The 15,680-nt window shown below is 47.0% G+C and overlaps 2 protein-coding genes across 2 annotated transcripts in view; both read left to right on the forward strand.

Annotated features, from left to right (window-relative positions):
• LPCAT2 (lysophosphatidylcholine acyltransferase 2) overlaps window positions 1-15,154 on the forward strand; it is a 36,196-nt gene extending 21,042 nt beyond the window's left edge. Inside the window, exons 9-14 of the mRNA XM_044428069.1 lie at window positions 790-872; window positions 1,442-1,567; window positions 2,854-3,007; window positions 10,049-10,147; window positions 11,556-11,697; window positions 12,292-15,154. Of these exons, the coding sequence (XP_044284004.1) occupies window positions 790-872; window positions 1,442-1,567; window positions 2,854-3,007; window positions 10,049-10,147; window positions 11,556-11,697; window positions 12,292-12,512 (825 nt within the window). The 3' untranslated portion in view covers window positions 12,513-15,154. The remainder of the gene's footprint in view (window positions 1-789; window positions 873-1,441; window positions 1,568-2,853; window positions 3,008-10,048; window positions 10,148-11,555; window positions 11,698-12,291) is intronic.
• Window positions 3,017-5,455, forward strand: CAPNS2 (calpain small subunit 2). The gene has a single exon (XM_044427860.1). It carries the CDS (start codon window positions 3,481-3,483, stop codon window positions 4,408-4,410), a length of 930 nt encoding a protein of 309 aa, XP_044283795.1. The 5' UTR covers window positions 3,017-3,480; the 3' UTR covers window positions 4,411-5,455.
• Window positions 15,155-15,680: the final 526 nt, after the last annotated feature.

A 15,680-nucleotide genomic window follows, 5' to 3' on the forward strand; every position in this document is an offset into this window, starting at 1 on the left:
CAAACATAATAATATAAAATTAAAAATAACAGTATAAAATAAGTAAATAAATAATATAGGAGGAGAAAAGAGAAGGAAGAAGAAGTTGCCCTGGCCAGATCATATATTTTAACAATTAAAATGCTGTTTAAATAAAAAGGTCTTTACCTGGCGCCGAAAAACCAGTAACGACGGTGCCAGACGGACCTCTTTGGGGAGTGAATTCCATAGGTTGGGCGCCACCGTAGAGAAAGCCCTCCTCCGGGTACTTACTTATGGAGGGAAGAATCTCATTTTCCATTTTTTGTCTCCATTTTCCTCTCTTAAATTTGTGCTGTCCCATTTCTACATTTTGCTATTAATACTTTGTTGCCAAAATATGGATAGGAAAGCATGGACTTCAGAAAGAGGGATGTTTGGCTTGCTGAGAAATGCTTCAATTAATAAAAACTTAAGTGTTTTCTCTTTCTTGCTTGTTTTTTTGAGGAAACAGTGAAAAACCTTGATTTTAGGAGGCCACTGACTGACTGGTTTTTTTAAATGTAGAAAAATATATAAGACTGTAATATTGGGAAAAAAAACTTATTTATTGAGCGTTTTCTAGCCATAAAAATAGCCTAAAAATAATGAAGAAATTCCACCGTAGAGTTTCCTTTCTAAAGGATGTTGCGCCCCCTGGTGGCCGGCCTGCAAATCTTCCCCCGCTGGTCATTCAAATCCAAGCAGAATTGGGTGACCAAATACCCTGGTCTTGAGGTACTGCTAACTTGTATGTGATTACTAAAACATGCTTTGAAATCTCTTCTCCAGTTCCTTCCTGTCTATAATCCAACCGAGGAAGAAAAGAACGATCCAATTCTTTTTGCCAGTGGAGTCCGTAACGAAATGGCAAGGTGATACGCAGATTATATTGGCCAATAGCTTGATTTTTTGCCTGAGTGGCTTGTGCTAGGTCAAGGAAGCGCACAATGTCTGAAACAACTACCTTTCCCTGAATTTGGCTTTGCCACTCTTCTTATCCCAGGTGCTTATTTATGTTGGCAACCGCTGCTCACTTTGCGTGAATGGAATTATTATTATTATTATAACATTATTATATTGCATTATATTGCATTATTGCATTATTATATTGCATTATATTGCATCTATGGAATCCTTTGCAGACGTTTGTAGCAGTCAAATGGGAAATTTGTCCAAAGCTTCCTGAGTTTGCATAGATTTCCTCCATAAAGGTTTTTTTTTTAAATCTTTTACTGTAGAATTTTAGCAAAACCAAACCATAAAGCAGGCCAATTTACAGCCACATAGATTTGAATATATTTGTTTTAGTAGATGCACATGAAATATGCATATATATGAAAATTCCAGTGCTGTGTGGATGCTTCTAAGTGCTTTGAATGAGAGGCTGTGTTTGCACGTCTCCATAGTAAGTCACTGTTTCATCTTGGGCTTGCTTTTGAAGTGCTTTAGATGTGCCAGTCACGGATCACACGTATGAGGACTGCAGGCTGATGCTTTCTGCAGGGCAGCTGACGCTGCCCATGGAGGCCGGCTTGGTGGAATTCACGAAGATCAGCAAGAAGTTGAAGTAAGTGTGCTTTTGTTCAGTGAATCAGACAAGGAGCCTTTACGATATCCCTGGTGCTCCCCCTCAAACTTGCAGAATACCCACCCACCCCCACTCACTCAGATGCCCCAGAGAAAAAGAAAAGCTCCTACAGTCAGACTGTGACTCCAATCACGTGTATTTTGTGAGAGGGCGCTACTCTTAACCCTGGCGTAAGTAAATGCTTGCTTGCTTGATTAATTCCACAGTTAACTCTTCTTTTTAGAAGCCCTGGGGCCTTCCAGTGGCTGATCTGTTTATCTTCCCTGGATGATAAGTTCATTCGAATCGTGTGACCAGATGCTACGGACCAGCTTGCCACTGAGTTTCTGCGGCAAGCCACGATTTTAGTCCTTGAAGCTCTGGACAGTGGGGTGCCCTGCAGCTGCAACCCAAGATGAGTTCCTGGGCAGCAGAAGTCCTGAGAACTTTCTGCCCCCAATTAGACACACTGATCTTGGCCTGAGCTTTCTTGGACAAGGTGTGTCTGTTTGGAATGGGCAACGGCCATAAAAGCGGGTGCCACTATGATTGTTGTTGTTATTATTGAATAGGTAAATAATGCCCTTTATCTACCGGCCAATATCCAAAGCTTTCTGGGCAGTTAATGATCAACAAGAAATGGGTTCATCTGGATGGCGTCACAAGGCTCTTTGTTGTGTTCGAGGCATGTCTTGCATGGCTACTGTTCTGGGTTTTGCTCAGATTTTCCTTCAGGCCAAACTGAAGTGGAGAGGGCAAGCTCAAGCCCTCCCGAGAGCCACACTAGGGTCCTGATCCGGGAGTGGGAGGGCACTGAAGGCAAGCACCACTGAGATGAACTGGTCCACTGGGATCAGGAGGCCTGAGAAAATGGAAGTCTCATGCCTAGGATGTCAGTGCCAGCTCAGTCTTCCTGGGGAGATGCCCCCACTGAGAAGGCCCTGAGGAATCTGGCCCAGGATTGTGCAAATCCCATGCCCCTTTCACACACTACATTGGTGTGTTAGGATGGATGTTTAAGAGCGGGGTGGGGTCTGGTGGCCAAAGTGGCCTCAGTCTCAGGCATCCACACCAATGTGTGAATGGCTGGTTTAGTGGGCCTCATTCGAGACAGGGCTCATTCGAGGTGTGGACCTCATCCCCTGCCCATCTGCATTGTCTCTTTATGCGGGCAAAGCATGGATGAGGCTTCAGGAAAAGTAGGTCAAGCTTCTCGTCCTCATGATTCTCTGTAGCTGCACGCATGAGGCACTGCTAACTCCAGCCCTTCCCCACTCTCTTGATAGTCTAAAATGGAACAACATCCGAGAGCAGCTGGATCAGTTTGCCACAATCGCCAGCGCCTCCAAAGGTGGCAGGATCGGCATCGAGGAGTTTGCCAGCTACCTGAAGCTGCCCGTCTCCAGCGTTCTTGAAGAGCTGTTTGCCCTTTTCGACAGGGTAAGCATGCTCCTGCCTGCTCTTTCTTCATAGCTAAGATTGAAATAGATTTGTCCTCTTTGCAGACAGAAATGCCTTAGTCCAAAAATATCTCCCAAAAAAAAAAAAATTCCACCAATCACGTTTCACTGCTTAATATAAACCAGGCACAGTGGGAAGTTGTGTGTTGCTGAACAATAAAAGGGCAAGCCAAGAGAAGGCAGGACAGAACCTGCAGCAAGGCGAGGATCTCTGAGGAAAGGCGTTGCAACTCCGAAGTCAAAGCGGGAGGAGACATTCCTCCCCCGCCGTCCGGAGCAGGGCGGTGCCGCTTTGTGAGGGATTCCAGCTGTGCAGAATGACTTGTTTGCACGGGGAGTGGTAATTGCTCTCGGCAGTTTGCACTGCCTTGTTAGGATCCGCCCAGCTCTGCTCTCTGCAAACGCCGCTGTGAGAGCTCCCACAGGACGCCGGGCTGTCTTGGAAGCTGCACCATGTTCCTCGCTCAGGCTCTGCTCGATGCCGCTGCCGGGGGTGGCGGCGGTGGCAGCGGTGGTGGCGGTAGTGGTGGCGGTGGCGCCAGTGCTGCAGGAGGCCTCCTGAAGAGCCTCGGAGGCGGTGGAGGAGTCGGAGGGGCCCTTCTGAAGGGCCTTGGAGGAGGCGGTGGCGGGGTTGGAGGAGCACTCGCCAAAGGCCTCGGGGGACTCCTCTCTGGTGGCGGCGGCGGTGGCGGCAGTGGCGGCAGCAGTGGTGGCGGTGGTGGCAGCAAGGTGCAAAAAGGGGTGAATGTCATGGGCCTCCTGGGAGGCCTTGTGAACATCATCAGCGAGGCAGCGGCTCAGTACACCCCGGAGCCGCCTCCCGCTCCCCGCAGCCACTTCGCCAACGTGGAAGCCAACGAGAGCGAGGAGCTCCGCCAATTCCGGCGCCTCTTTGCCCAGCTGGCCGGCAACGACATGGAGGTGTGTCCCACCGAGCTGATGAACATCCTCAACAAGGTGATGGCGCGGCACCAAGACCTGACGGAAGAGGCCTTCAGCCTGGACACTTGCCGCAGCATGGTGGCCGTCATGGACAGCGACACCACGGGCAAGCTGGACTTCTACCAGTTCCGCTACCTGTGGGGCAACCTCAAGAAATGGCAGAGGGTCTTCAAGCAGCACTGTGGGCCTGGAGGGTCCATTGAGATGGCTCGGCTGCCCTCCGCTTTCAAGGATGCCGGGTTCAACATGCACGAGCAGCTCTACGCGCTGATGATCCGCCGCTATGCCGACGAAGATGGCAGCATGGATTTCAACAACTTCATCAGCTGCCTGGTGCGCCTGGATGGCATGTTCCGTGCCTTCAAGGCCCTGGACAGAGACGGTCATGGCAACGTCCAGATCAGCCTTCAGGAATGGCTGCAGCTGACCATGTACTCTTGAAACCGGACGACCGGCGGAAAGAAGGCGACAGTGCCAATGACGACCATGCTGCTCCTTCAAGCTTTGGCCTGCAAGCAGGACTGCTTAGTTATATAGCTGCATCTACTTCCGTCTTGGACAGGAGGCCAATTCTCTTGCTCTTGCTACCTTTTGGGTGATAGGCAAGGTAGGGGAGGTGTCAAAATCTTTCTAGTGTTACTGCAAATTCTCCTTTCTTTTCCATGTATCTTTCTGTAGTTTCTGTCGTCTGTTCCTTCCCTCTTTAAGGTTTGTTTACTTTTTAGCATGCCTGGGCTGTATGGATGTGTAGGACTGAGGATGAATGCTACATGGGATGTAAAGATAATGGGATAGCTCACTTATTCCCTTATGAGTGCTCTCTAGGTACAAGTAGAGGTTGCAACAGAATTTATCTGCCTCTCCCCCTTCTCTGGCCCCCATGACTTGCATATTTCAGGGAGAGAATTCTCTCTCTCACATACACACACACTTGTAATCCTAAGCAACTCAGTTGTTTCTTTTCCCCCACACCGCCTCCAGTTTCCTTAGTGAACGCATTCCTCAACTTGCTGCGTTACGTACTGGAAGCTCACAGATTCTTGTGCGGCTGTTTTGGTTTCTTAAAGCATCTCCTCTTTCTCTTGCAAAATTATATACTTCTCCATGCTGGTATTGTTACTGGGTAGTCCTGTTCCATTTCCAAGCTGCAGTACGTACTCAGTGCTCTGTCGGAGATCAGCCTTCCTGAAATGGGAGTCTTGTGGATTTGTTAACTAAAATTTCCATGGTCCTCAGCTGCAGCTCCACTAAGGGGGCCAAGGACAGCCATGTTGGGGAAGACTGAACTTCAGTGTACAAGGAGAGCAGGGAGAGTGAGTGCTGAACTGAGCAGAGTTTTCTCTCCATGACTTTCCATTTGGCATTCTGGATCGCTTTGCCTCAGGGCAGATTTTAATCTCTATTGCTAGGAAAAATAGATTGTCCTCCTAGATTCCTAGCATCAATGTGTGCAAAGAAGGAAAATAAACTCAGATGATAAACACAATGAGATTATGGCTATTTATGTTTTGTGGCAGCTGGGGAAGGCCTGATGAAGAAGCAAAGCTGTTATTTGAAAACTGGGGATGGGAAAAGTAAAGCATTTGCAAAAGAAATTCTGCTTTATGCCCACAGCCAAGTAGAATGTCCTACTCCGGTTAGGAGCAGAGGGGTAAATTGCTCCCCGCACAAAGGTTTCCTCACATTAAGCACCCCAAACAGTTAGAAAGTGAACCCATCTGCTGGAAGTTTGTCCTCACTGCTCGCCTTTGATGCAGGGAGAAATACGGAAACAGCTGTAGCCCGAATTGGTATGTTCCGTTTGTGCACCTCCTTCTGCTACGAGTGACAGTCCAAATGCGCACAGACTGGGTGCAACGCAGAGAGATCCCTGCACGCACCCCTGAGCTTGGGCGCCTGGCAGCATCTCCGCATGGCTGCCCCATGCATTTCTCTCCAAGGAGCTTGGGGGAAGCCCCAGCGTTCCCAGGGCCTTCCTATCCCAATATCCTTGTAACCCGTCATGCCCAAAGGGGTCAACCTACAGTCTTCTGCATGCACGGAAAACTGGCCCTCAGGGAAGGGTGAGAATTGCATTTCGAAATAAACTGCCTAAACACATCTTCTTCTTCATAGATAGGATCAGGAAGAAGGTGAGTTTTAGAAAAGAATGTGGAAGCAATTGAAATGGACCAGTTTGTCCATTTAGGCCCCGGTCTTTGAGATTTTAGCTAGAAAAGACCAGCGTTAAATTCCTTTCAGTTATTTATCTGTGTTTGTGGCATTGAATTAGTCTTGTCACGGTCTTTCTCCTGCATCACCCTTCTTAGTGCCCTGCCTCTCAGGTACTGGGCTGGGAAGAACAGCACCTCTCGAATTTGGTTCTGAATTACCAGAACTTGCAAGTACTTTATGTTCAGGATGGAAAGAAGGCAAGGTGAAAGAAAGAGACAAGGGAGGGAGGGAGGGACGGAGGGACGGAGGGAGGGAGGAGAGAGAAGAAGGAAGGAAGGAAAGAGGAAGGAGGGGAAGTCCACTGGCAGATCTGACCAACCTACAGGGGGAGAGCGCTTGACCTCATTTCACCCCTCACCCTTCCATGAGTAATTTCTTCAGACCTTTTCTAAGAATGACTTAAAAGTTTGTGGGGGGCGGGGTGTTTTTGCTTTGCTTTGCTTTGCTTTGCTTTTGCAAAAAAGCAAATGCAGAAACGCAAACACAAACCGGACAGCTTCCTGCAAAGGTGGGGTCTCCTTCCCGCCAGGGGAAGCTGCTGCAGGCCAGGTCAGGCTCTCTGCCCAGCAAGCAGCATTCTGTCCTCTCCAGGGTGCCCTGTTCGGTTTAATTCACAATTTCCCTTCCAGCCGGCTGGGATTGCTTGACAGCCACGTGGGCCTGCAGCCGTCTCCACCTTCCTTTCCCACAAGCAGCGCTCAAGTGCATGCGTAGGACATGAGGTTGGTTAGGCCTGGCTTTCTTCTGCACCCATGAAGGACAAGAAGTGCTGGAGGGGGCAGGCCGTTGCTTTGGTCAGGTCAGCCACACCTCCTGCAGCCGTCATTTCGTGGTGGTGCCCGGGACACCTCCTCCGATTGCCAAATGTGCCATTGCTCTCCCACAAGTTGCCAGTCCCTGTTCTGCACTGAGAGGCAGCGACTCACCAAGATCCAGGCTGGTGAGAGCCTTTCCCATGAACTGTTTTCACTTATTGGGGCAGGAGATCTGGGACGGGGAGCCTGCAGCGCGCACACAGGATGGCGCAGGCTTCTAGTTCTCATGAGGAGTGTGCTGCATTGAGCATGCCCTTCGTTTCAGACCTTCCTCCTAAATGCAGGGCCTCGCTCATCCTCACGCAGCTAGAAATGACACGAGGGGACCCACTGTGTGTCCCCTCTCCTCCTCCACTGTCCTCGCCCCATCCCAGGGTGTGCCAGTTGTCAAAACATGCCTTCAGGGTGCCACCTAATTCAGTCAAAGCATGTCTCTCTGCTTGTTCAAAGGTGCTTGCTAGTTTAGCTGGATTAAATCGGTGAGGTGATCTCATGGCTCCTTGGCTTGATTTCAGAACAAACAAAGCGGGCTCTTTCTCAAAGCAAAAAAAAAAAAAACCAAATACCTCCCCCGACACACACACACACCCAGCAATGCCCAAGCATTCTATTGTGCTTTGTATCGGAGCTTAATTGTTTTACTTCAATAGCTGGGTTTAGGAGCAGCTGGCTAGAGAAAGGGCCCTTTTGGATCAGGAAAAGCAGGACCAAACATTTAAAGATGTTGTGTAAACTTTCCTCTTTGTCACGGGCTTCTAAATAGGTTCTTTGGGCCTCACAAAATCATGGCCACTAAAATCCAACAAATACCTGGAAATCTTTCCTCTCCTTAAGGTGAGGTTTTCTGATTTTCCATTCAGCAATCTTCATGACATAAACCTGATGCCACAACCTCTTTTTAGCTCTTCTGCTTGCTCTTCAGTTGCATCTTGGCATCCAGGAGAACTTGCCCCTCCTTTGGCGATGAAATAAAAGACAAGAGCGTCCAGTGGTGCACCTCATTTTGTGGAATTTCTCTTTGGTGGAATTGTGGCATATGTGCAAATTTGGAAATGGATGGATGGATAGATGGACAGACGGATGGAAGAACAGGCAGATGGATGGACAGACAGACAGATGTTTAATTGGATTTCACTTATGACTTTAGTTTTTGGATGGTCCATTAGCAAAATGCCTTCAGTAAGCCCTCACCAAATTTATCTCTCCCTCCTCGCTGCCCAAATCGCCGCTGTCACTCAGAAGAAAAAGGGCTGGAAATGCAGCTGCTCCTTCTCTTCAATGCCTCTCCCTTTGCCAGGAGGGTGAGAAATGACAAAAGCCAGCCAGGCTAGGGAGCTGCATCTTGGCGGGAAGATCCTGGTGATATTGGTGAGATCCCGGTTCCCAGCAACACATGCTGCAGCCCTGTGGGGTTTCTTGACATCCAGGCAACATGCTCAGGGCGTCTGAATGCTCCCACAGGAGCAATGTATGTACCTTACATACATTACATACACAGGAGCAATGTATGTACATTACATACATTACATACACAGGAGCAATGTATGTACATTATGTGGCAATGTATTTTCAGTCTGGGAGGAGAGCAAACAAGAAATGCTGTTTACTGGCAGGAAAATGCATTTTGCTTTTTGTGCCTCTGCTATTCTAGTAGCAGGAGAGATGTTTTCCCCTGGGAAGGAAGGGAAGCAATGAGGACAGTTGCTGAGGATGTGTTGAATTCCCAGATCTGAGGCTGGAGACAAGTCTCCAACCCGGAATGCTGATCCCTTTCTCCCTTGCAGCCAGTGCAGAAAGAACTGGGAACACGAGCTCAGAAAAAGGGTGCAGGGCTTTTTGCACTGGGAGCTTGTTGCAGCCCAATTCAGACTGCTGACTTTACTATGCAAAGCCCTAACGGGCTTGGAGCCAGGATCTCTGAGGGAATGCCTGTCTCCATATATTCCTGCCTGGTCACTGAGATCTTCATCAGAGGTCTTTCTCACGAAGCACCCCGCAGAGAAGCAATGGGGCAGATGGCCAGCAAAAGGGGCTTCTCTCTGGGAGCACCCCACCTCTGGAACTCCCCCCCCCAAGAAGATACACCAGGTCCCATCACGGCTCTCCTTCCAGTGCCAGGTGAAAACTTCATTTCCCAGATTCTTGCAAACTGTTTGGTCTGAATGAGTTTTTTGATTCTCCTGCTGCCTTCTTCTAACAGTCAGATTGTCTTTAAGCTTTTAAATTGTTTCAACCGTTTGCTTTTGGTTTTTAAAACTTCTGATCTGATTGTCTCTACATTTTAATTCTTCAGTTATTATATTTTTGTTGTTTCGGTCTTTGGATGGATTGTATCTTTTTAATTCTTGTCTTATTCTGTGCTGTTACTTAATGTTAGCTGCCCAGAATGCCTTGCCTGCTAGGAACATGACGAATTAATGCAATGAACCAATAAATAATAAACATGCAGGGCGGGAGACGAGGACGACAGAAATTGCTCCCGCCCTGCTTGGGATCCTCATAGTTGTGAAGTTCCCCTCCCAGTCCAGGCCACATTCCTTTCTTTATGACTGCTCCCTTTGTATGTCCCGAAGCCTTGGAAGCAGCCAGTGTCCCGAGGGCTACAGGCACAACACTTGCAGCCAAACACTCCCACCTGGACTGAAACCGAGCACGGGGTTATCGTAAATGTAGCATCTCCGCCCCACCCTGCCAGAGGCCTTGTCCTCTGGTTCCCAGCATTCCTGTCCATTGGCCATGTTAACTGAGGCTGACAGGAGCTGCATTCCAGACCCCTGGATGGGCACCGGGGCAGAGAGGGCTAGCATGCAATACCTCTGGCATGCAACATCCTTGGTAAACTGGGAGATAGCAGAACTCTGCCCTGAGGAGCTTACAATCTCAGGTGAGACACAGAGGGAGGGAAGGATAGGGAAATGCCAAGATTGCCAGTGCGCCTTGGTTTTAAAATGGGTCCCTCCCTGCTCATGGAAATCTAGCATTTCAAGGAGAGAGAGTCTCCACCATACCCCCCCCCCCAGTGAATAACCTCTGCCCTGTGTTTCTTGCAGAACGGAGATGGTTCCATTGACTTCAGAGAATACGTGATCGGCTTGTCTGTTCTGTGCAACCCTGCCAACACAGAACAGATAATCCAAATGGCGTTTCAGGTAAAACCTAGAGCATCGTGCCTAGCTCCAAAAAAGTGTTGCTCTTACAGGAAAAACAGGGAAGGGAGCTGCATCCCATTCAGGCCCACGATGTTCATGGCAGATGGTTTGAAAGGGTCCTGGCTAATTCTATTTCTTAGAAGTGGGCTGGCTTTTAGGCCCTCTTTCCAGAGGAGTGGGAATACTTCTTCAGTTTTGTTTTTCTTCTGGTTTGCCTCTTCCTTTCCCCAGTTGGCAGCAATGGGAGAGCATTCCGGATTTCCTTTGTAGAGCTGGTGGAGTTGTAGGGTCTTTGGGGAGCAGATGAGAGGATTAAGTGTCGTACACTCTCAGGCTTGCCCCAAGAAGAAGCAGCCACTGGAGTTCAAGGGGTCATTTCTAGCCTTTTCTTCTTTTTAATTAAAATAGCATCTGTAGCAAAAGGTACCAGAAAAATCGCTTGTTTGCAAGCAGGGCTGGGCGCATTTCATGCTACGGAGCTGCTTATGAGGGTTAAAAGGGTCAAAATTAGTTTGCATACATGCTCTTTTGACCCGTCGGTCATTGCATCCCCACCACAGATGCCTCTTTTGGGGTAGAAATCCCAGTTGGTGGGTGGAGTGGCAAGGCACGGGAGATGTTCACGGGATCCACATGTGGTCCACATCGCATGAATGGGCCATTTTGGTTTCTTTTCTCCGGAACACCAGTGGTGTGTTCTGCCACCCACCATGATGAATCGCCACTGGTCAGCAAAATTGGCCAAGCCTTTTACGAGGGACGAGGCTCCCGGTGCATTTGTGTCTGTGCATTTCTGACAAATAGGCACTTCTTTAATCACTGCTTTTTTAAACATTTCCCCTAACATACACATTTTGGGCATGAATGTTTGGTGGAGCTCCAGAGCAAGACATGGAGAAGTACAACATGTGTAAGGTGACTGAGCTTCTACTTGAAAGAGCAAATTCAGGTGTGTTTGCCTGAAAGCTGGATGAAGATGTGAAAGAATTCACTCATGCTCCACACCCAGCCTCCTCATCACAGCCCTTTGACATAGGTGAGGTTGAGAAGCAGCATCTAGTCCAGGATCACCCAGTGATCTTCATGGCCACATGGGGACTAAAACCCAGATCTTCCACTCCATAGTCCAGCATTCATAGAATCACAGAATAGTAGAGTTGGAAGGGGCCACGGAGGCGATCAAGTCCAACTTCCTGATGAGCAAGTCCCTCCATCCCACTCCATCCCACTCAGTTGGCTGCCCAGTTTCTTTTGAATGTCTCCAGAGTGGGAGAGCCCACCACCTCTCTGGGCAGCCGGTCCCACTGTTGCATTGCTCTGACCATGCGGAAGCTTTTCTAACCATTGCACTCCATGGGGTACATTTCTCATGTTTAGGAACTTCAGCAAGCCTTTTTCTTCCCTCCAGCTCTTTGACCTTGATGACGACGGTGTCATAACTGAAGATGAATTTGCCTTAATTATCCGCTCCTCGCTCGGGCTGCCTGACCTTGACGTTTCTAATCTCTTCAAGGAAATAGATGCTGACAACACTAACAAGCTCTCCTATGGTGAGTGATGTGGGATATGAGCTGTGCAGGGTCCCCTGGGTATTCCCATATGTGTCTGAGGATGCTGGGAGATACCGTGGTGTTTCTCATGGTATCATTGTGTATGTGTTGCGGGGAGGGGGAAGGGAAACACCTGGTCTGTAGACTGCATGGAGTCCAGATGGCTGCTTTTGCAAGCATGCCTACCACCACCGAATTCACCGGCATGGCGTTGGCCATTTGGCTTGAATGAAATTTGCACGGACAGCACAGGTCTTGTTTGGAAGCCAATGCATGCTCCTGCAAGCCACCTGTGGCTGCTTTCTCTGAGGCAACTGCAGTGCCAAATTTTCCCTCCTTGCAAACTTTTGTGGTGGAAGGAGAGAGGTGCATTCTTGGCGGATTTTATTTATTTGTTTAAAGTTTTTGTATGCTGTCCCCTTGCTATATAGCCTCGGGACGGCTCACACAAATAAATAAATATAATACAAATACAGTTAAAACCCGGAAACACCCTGGTTCTTGGGGGGACCCCTGGAAATGAGTCACCCCTGGTTTAGCATGACCTCGGAGCTTCCCCATATTAAACAGTTTCCTCTCTTCCTTGATTTGCAGAGGAGTTCAAAGATTTTGCCCTGAAACATCCTGAGTACGCCAAGCTATTTACAACTTATCTTGAGCTGCAACGCTGCCAGTTGTTTCCAGAGACAGAATTCGCTTCCTGTATACCCACTGCAAAATCCTCCATTTCACAGACCTCTGTACCAAGGAATAAAGTTTGTCCTCAGACCTCTGCAGATGACCACTCAAACGTCTCTGATAAAAAAGAAGACTGAATGTCAAGAGGCTGCGAATATTATTTTGTTTTGTTTTTAACTTAACCTGCGTAAGGATGCTTTTTCTTAAAAATCAGAATGAATTTATTTTTATTATAGAAAGTGAAGACACAGATTAAATGGCTTTATTAAAAATGCTGAGAGCAACTATTTCTAATGATTCCCCACCCCCTTGTTTTTGCCTCAGGAACTGTGTTTTCTTTGCTCCTGTTTTACCCAACGATTTGTATCAAGCAGAAGATACAACGAGGGGCTTTTCAATCAGAAAAAAAGCATATTTTTTCCTCTTTGCTTTCTGGCAGGAGTTTCTGAACTGTCAAGGACTATTCCTGGATGACGCTACAGATTTTTCCCAGTTCTGAGCTAGTTTGGCAAGAATTGCAACATCGTAAACAAAGAGAGATGAAGCTTACCTCTCAAGTGGGCTTCATAGCAAAACCACATCATCCTTTTTTTCTAGTACTTATCCGCAATTCCCCATCCATCCAAATCCTACAAGCCTACAGAAGATGCTACCACCCCCTGTCTCCCCATCACTTTACTTCTGCTTCTCTACCTTGGCTAGTTTGTTAGATGTCCGTGGAGATTGCTTCCTTGATGGTACAGCTGTGTGAACCAGCAACATTGGAGTCTGCCAAACTTGTGGAGGGGGTAGGAGCTGCTTCAGGGGCTGCCATGCCTTTCAGAAAAGAGGAACATGTTGAGACAAGAAAAGCTCTTCCATGTACCACAGCCACTTCACACGCTATTTGAAGTGCAAGAGCCAAAGGTTGGCCTACAGATAAGATGGTTGAGGTGAAGATGCGAAGATAAGCCCAGAAATCACCCCTCATGCATTCTTTCATGTGCTCAGCCCTGGCCAGGAAGCAACCCAAGCCAGGATCAAGTCCACAAATGCTCAGGAACACTAGTGACTATTTCCACAAAATATGAAAAGTACGTAATTCTTCAGAGTATGCAATGCCCACAAGTCACGTATGAAGAAGTGGAACACCATTGAACAGACTGGTGGACTTGTTTGGACTCTCTTCCTGATGGATGCCCATGGGAATGCTTAGAGAAGAGAGAAAGTGGGACACCACCCAGGGAGCCAAGTGGAGAAAATCCAGTGGATTCCCACCACTAAACCAGATTCCTCACACATCTCTAGTTGGGGCAGCCTGGTAGAGCAATTGTGTCCATTAACCCTGGAAAAATCTTGAGATATAATAGAGTTTGAGAGGTCAAGCCAGGGAGATAATTTCCTGACCAACTGAAAATGAAGAGAAGCAAGAGATATGGTGAATTTTATCCCACTGAGCATCACAGGTTACCAGATGGCCCTTTTCTAAAATGGCAAGTGTGGGCAACACAAATATTCCACTATCCCCAAATAACTCTGAAATACTGACAGCGCACAGTGAGGGAAAATGTGTTTTCCTTTAAAACAAGGAGAATGTGCAGCTGGTTTTCATGTAAAGCTCCTTCTAGGAAAACAGAGTTGTGGGAAACCAGGTGCATGCGTCTCTTCTTTTAAATGGAAAATACTAATTTTTCTTCCTTTCTGCTAGTACATTTCAGAAGCTGATCTTGCTGCAGAACCTCCAGGCTTGCCCATCCCTGTATTAGTATGACAGAGTTTTTTCTGCCAGTGCTCACGAGATTAACAATAACTGCTAACTTAAGCATGTGGGAATCCAAGCTTAAGACCTATGTTTATGTGGTCCTCTTCTTCCAGAGCTTTCTTTCATCCCTTTGAAACTGTGATAAAATGGCCCAAGCTTGGGGAAAACCAAACCTGGGCTAGGAGAATAACTAAGACAATTCCAGTTTTGAGATATAAAAAATCATTGAAGTCCAAGAATCAGTACACAATGTAATGATGTCCACCAAATCTGGATGGCTTTCAACAGGGGCATGATCAATTCCTGGAGGATAAGAAGCCTTGGTGACTATAGGTTACCCATGCCAGTTGCTGAAGAACATTGGTGGGACAAAGATTTTTGCCCTCATATCCTGCTTATGGGAACCTGAGCGCAGGTGGAGGGAATGCCCAAGTAGGTGGACCTTTGCTTCGATCTCAAATGGCTTTTATGTTCACATCGAAAGAGTGTCAGAAATGGTCAGCTGCCTTTACAAGAAAAGGAAACCAAATTAACTAGCTCAACTATCCAAAAACCCTAGAAATAATTTATCAAAGCAAGGTGGGACAAAGCCCCTGGAACCTTGCAGTGTTCTGTAGCCTTGAGTCTTTGCCAGCCCTGTGTAGGCAAACGACAATTTCACAGTCAAAGTGGTTAGTATGCAGGACGCAGTCGGATATTGACCAATAGCCCAAATTGACTTGACCTTTGGGTGATTCCTACCTGTACGCATGTAACCTAAGTCTGAAAAAGCCTATGATGCAAACCAATAGATTTAGAAATCCTTATATTAGGATGGGCAGATCTATAAATTTTAGTTCTCAGTTTCTCATGTTTCCAATATTCCATTCTGTTTGTCCTGAACTTTCTGAATTTTTCCCATTTGGTTTGTCTTGAAGATTTATAATTTAAAATATGAAGGTAGTGTGAAAATGTGTATTTCTCCTTGTGTATATATTTTTTCCAGATATGTCTATTTTTCTATGCAACTGTGCCTAATAAATTTGTTTACGCAAGCCATGTTCACAATAAAATGTATTTTGAACTTTATTTTATTCACGTAGGCACTTTTCCCCAATATAAATATTCTATCTGCATTGTTTTGATGGGAGAATTCCACTACAAAATTTGACAGCTCTGCAAATATTGAGGGATCATTATGTTCCATTCATGTATTGGTTCACCAGTGTAGAATCTGCTAAGTTCACCGGAAAATGTGAACTGATATACTTCATCCATCTTTGTAGAGGCCTGGTCATGTTTTCTGGTCAGGGATATAAGCAAGGAGTGGGAGTAGATTAGGTTTTCTCAACGATCATCTAGTTTTTTGTTTGTTTGCTTGCTTTTCTCAGAGGGAGCTTAGGTACTGTTGACCTTATAGTTACATCGAAAAGTCCTTCTGCCATAGTTTTGTACTCTCCTTCCTTGCCTGCCCAAAAAATTAAAAAATTCCACAGGGCTTTTCCCTTATTTCCTTATTTTCTCATGGCTGTCCTGGGGTGGGAGGTGTCTTTTGTGACAGATGGGAATATTTTATTCAATGAAT

This window comes from Varanus komodoensis, unplaced genomic scaffold, assembly GCF_004798865.1.
Source record: "Varanus komodoensis strain SLA01 unplaced genomic scaffold, ASM479886v1 scaffold19, whole genome shotgun sequence".
Lineage (NCBI taxonomy): Eukaryota > Metazoa > Chordata > Lepidosauria > Squamata > Varanidae > Varanus > Varanus komodoensis.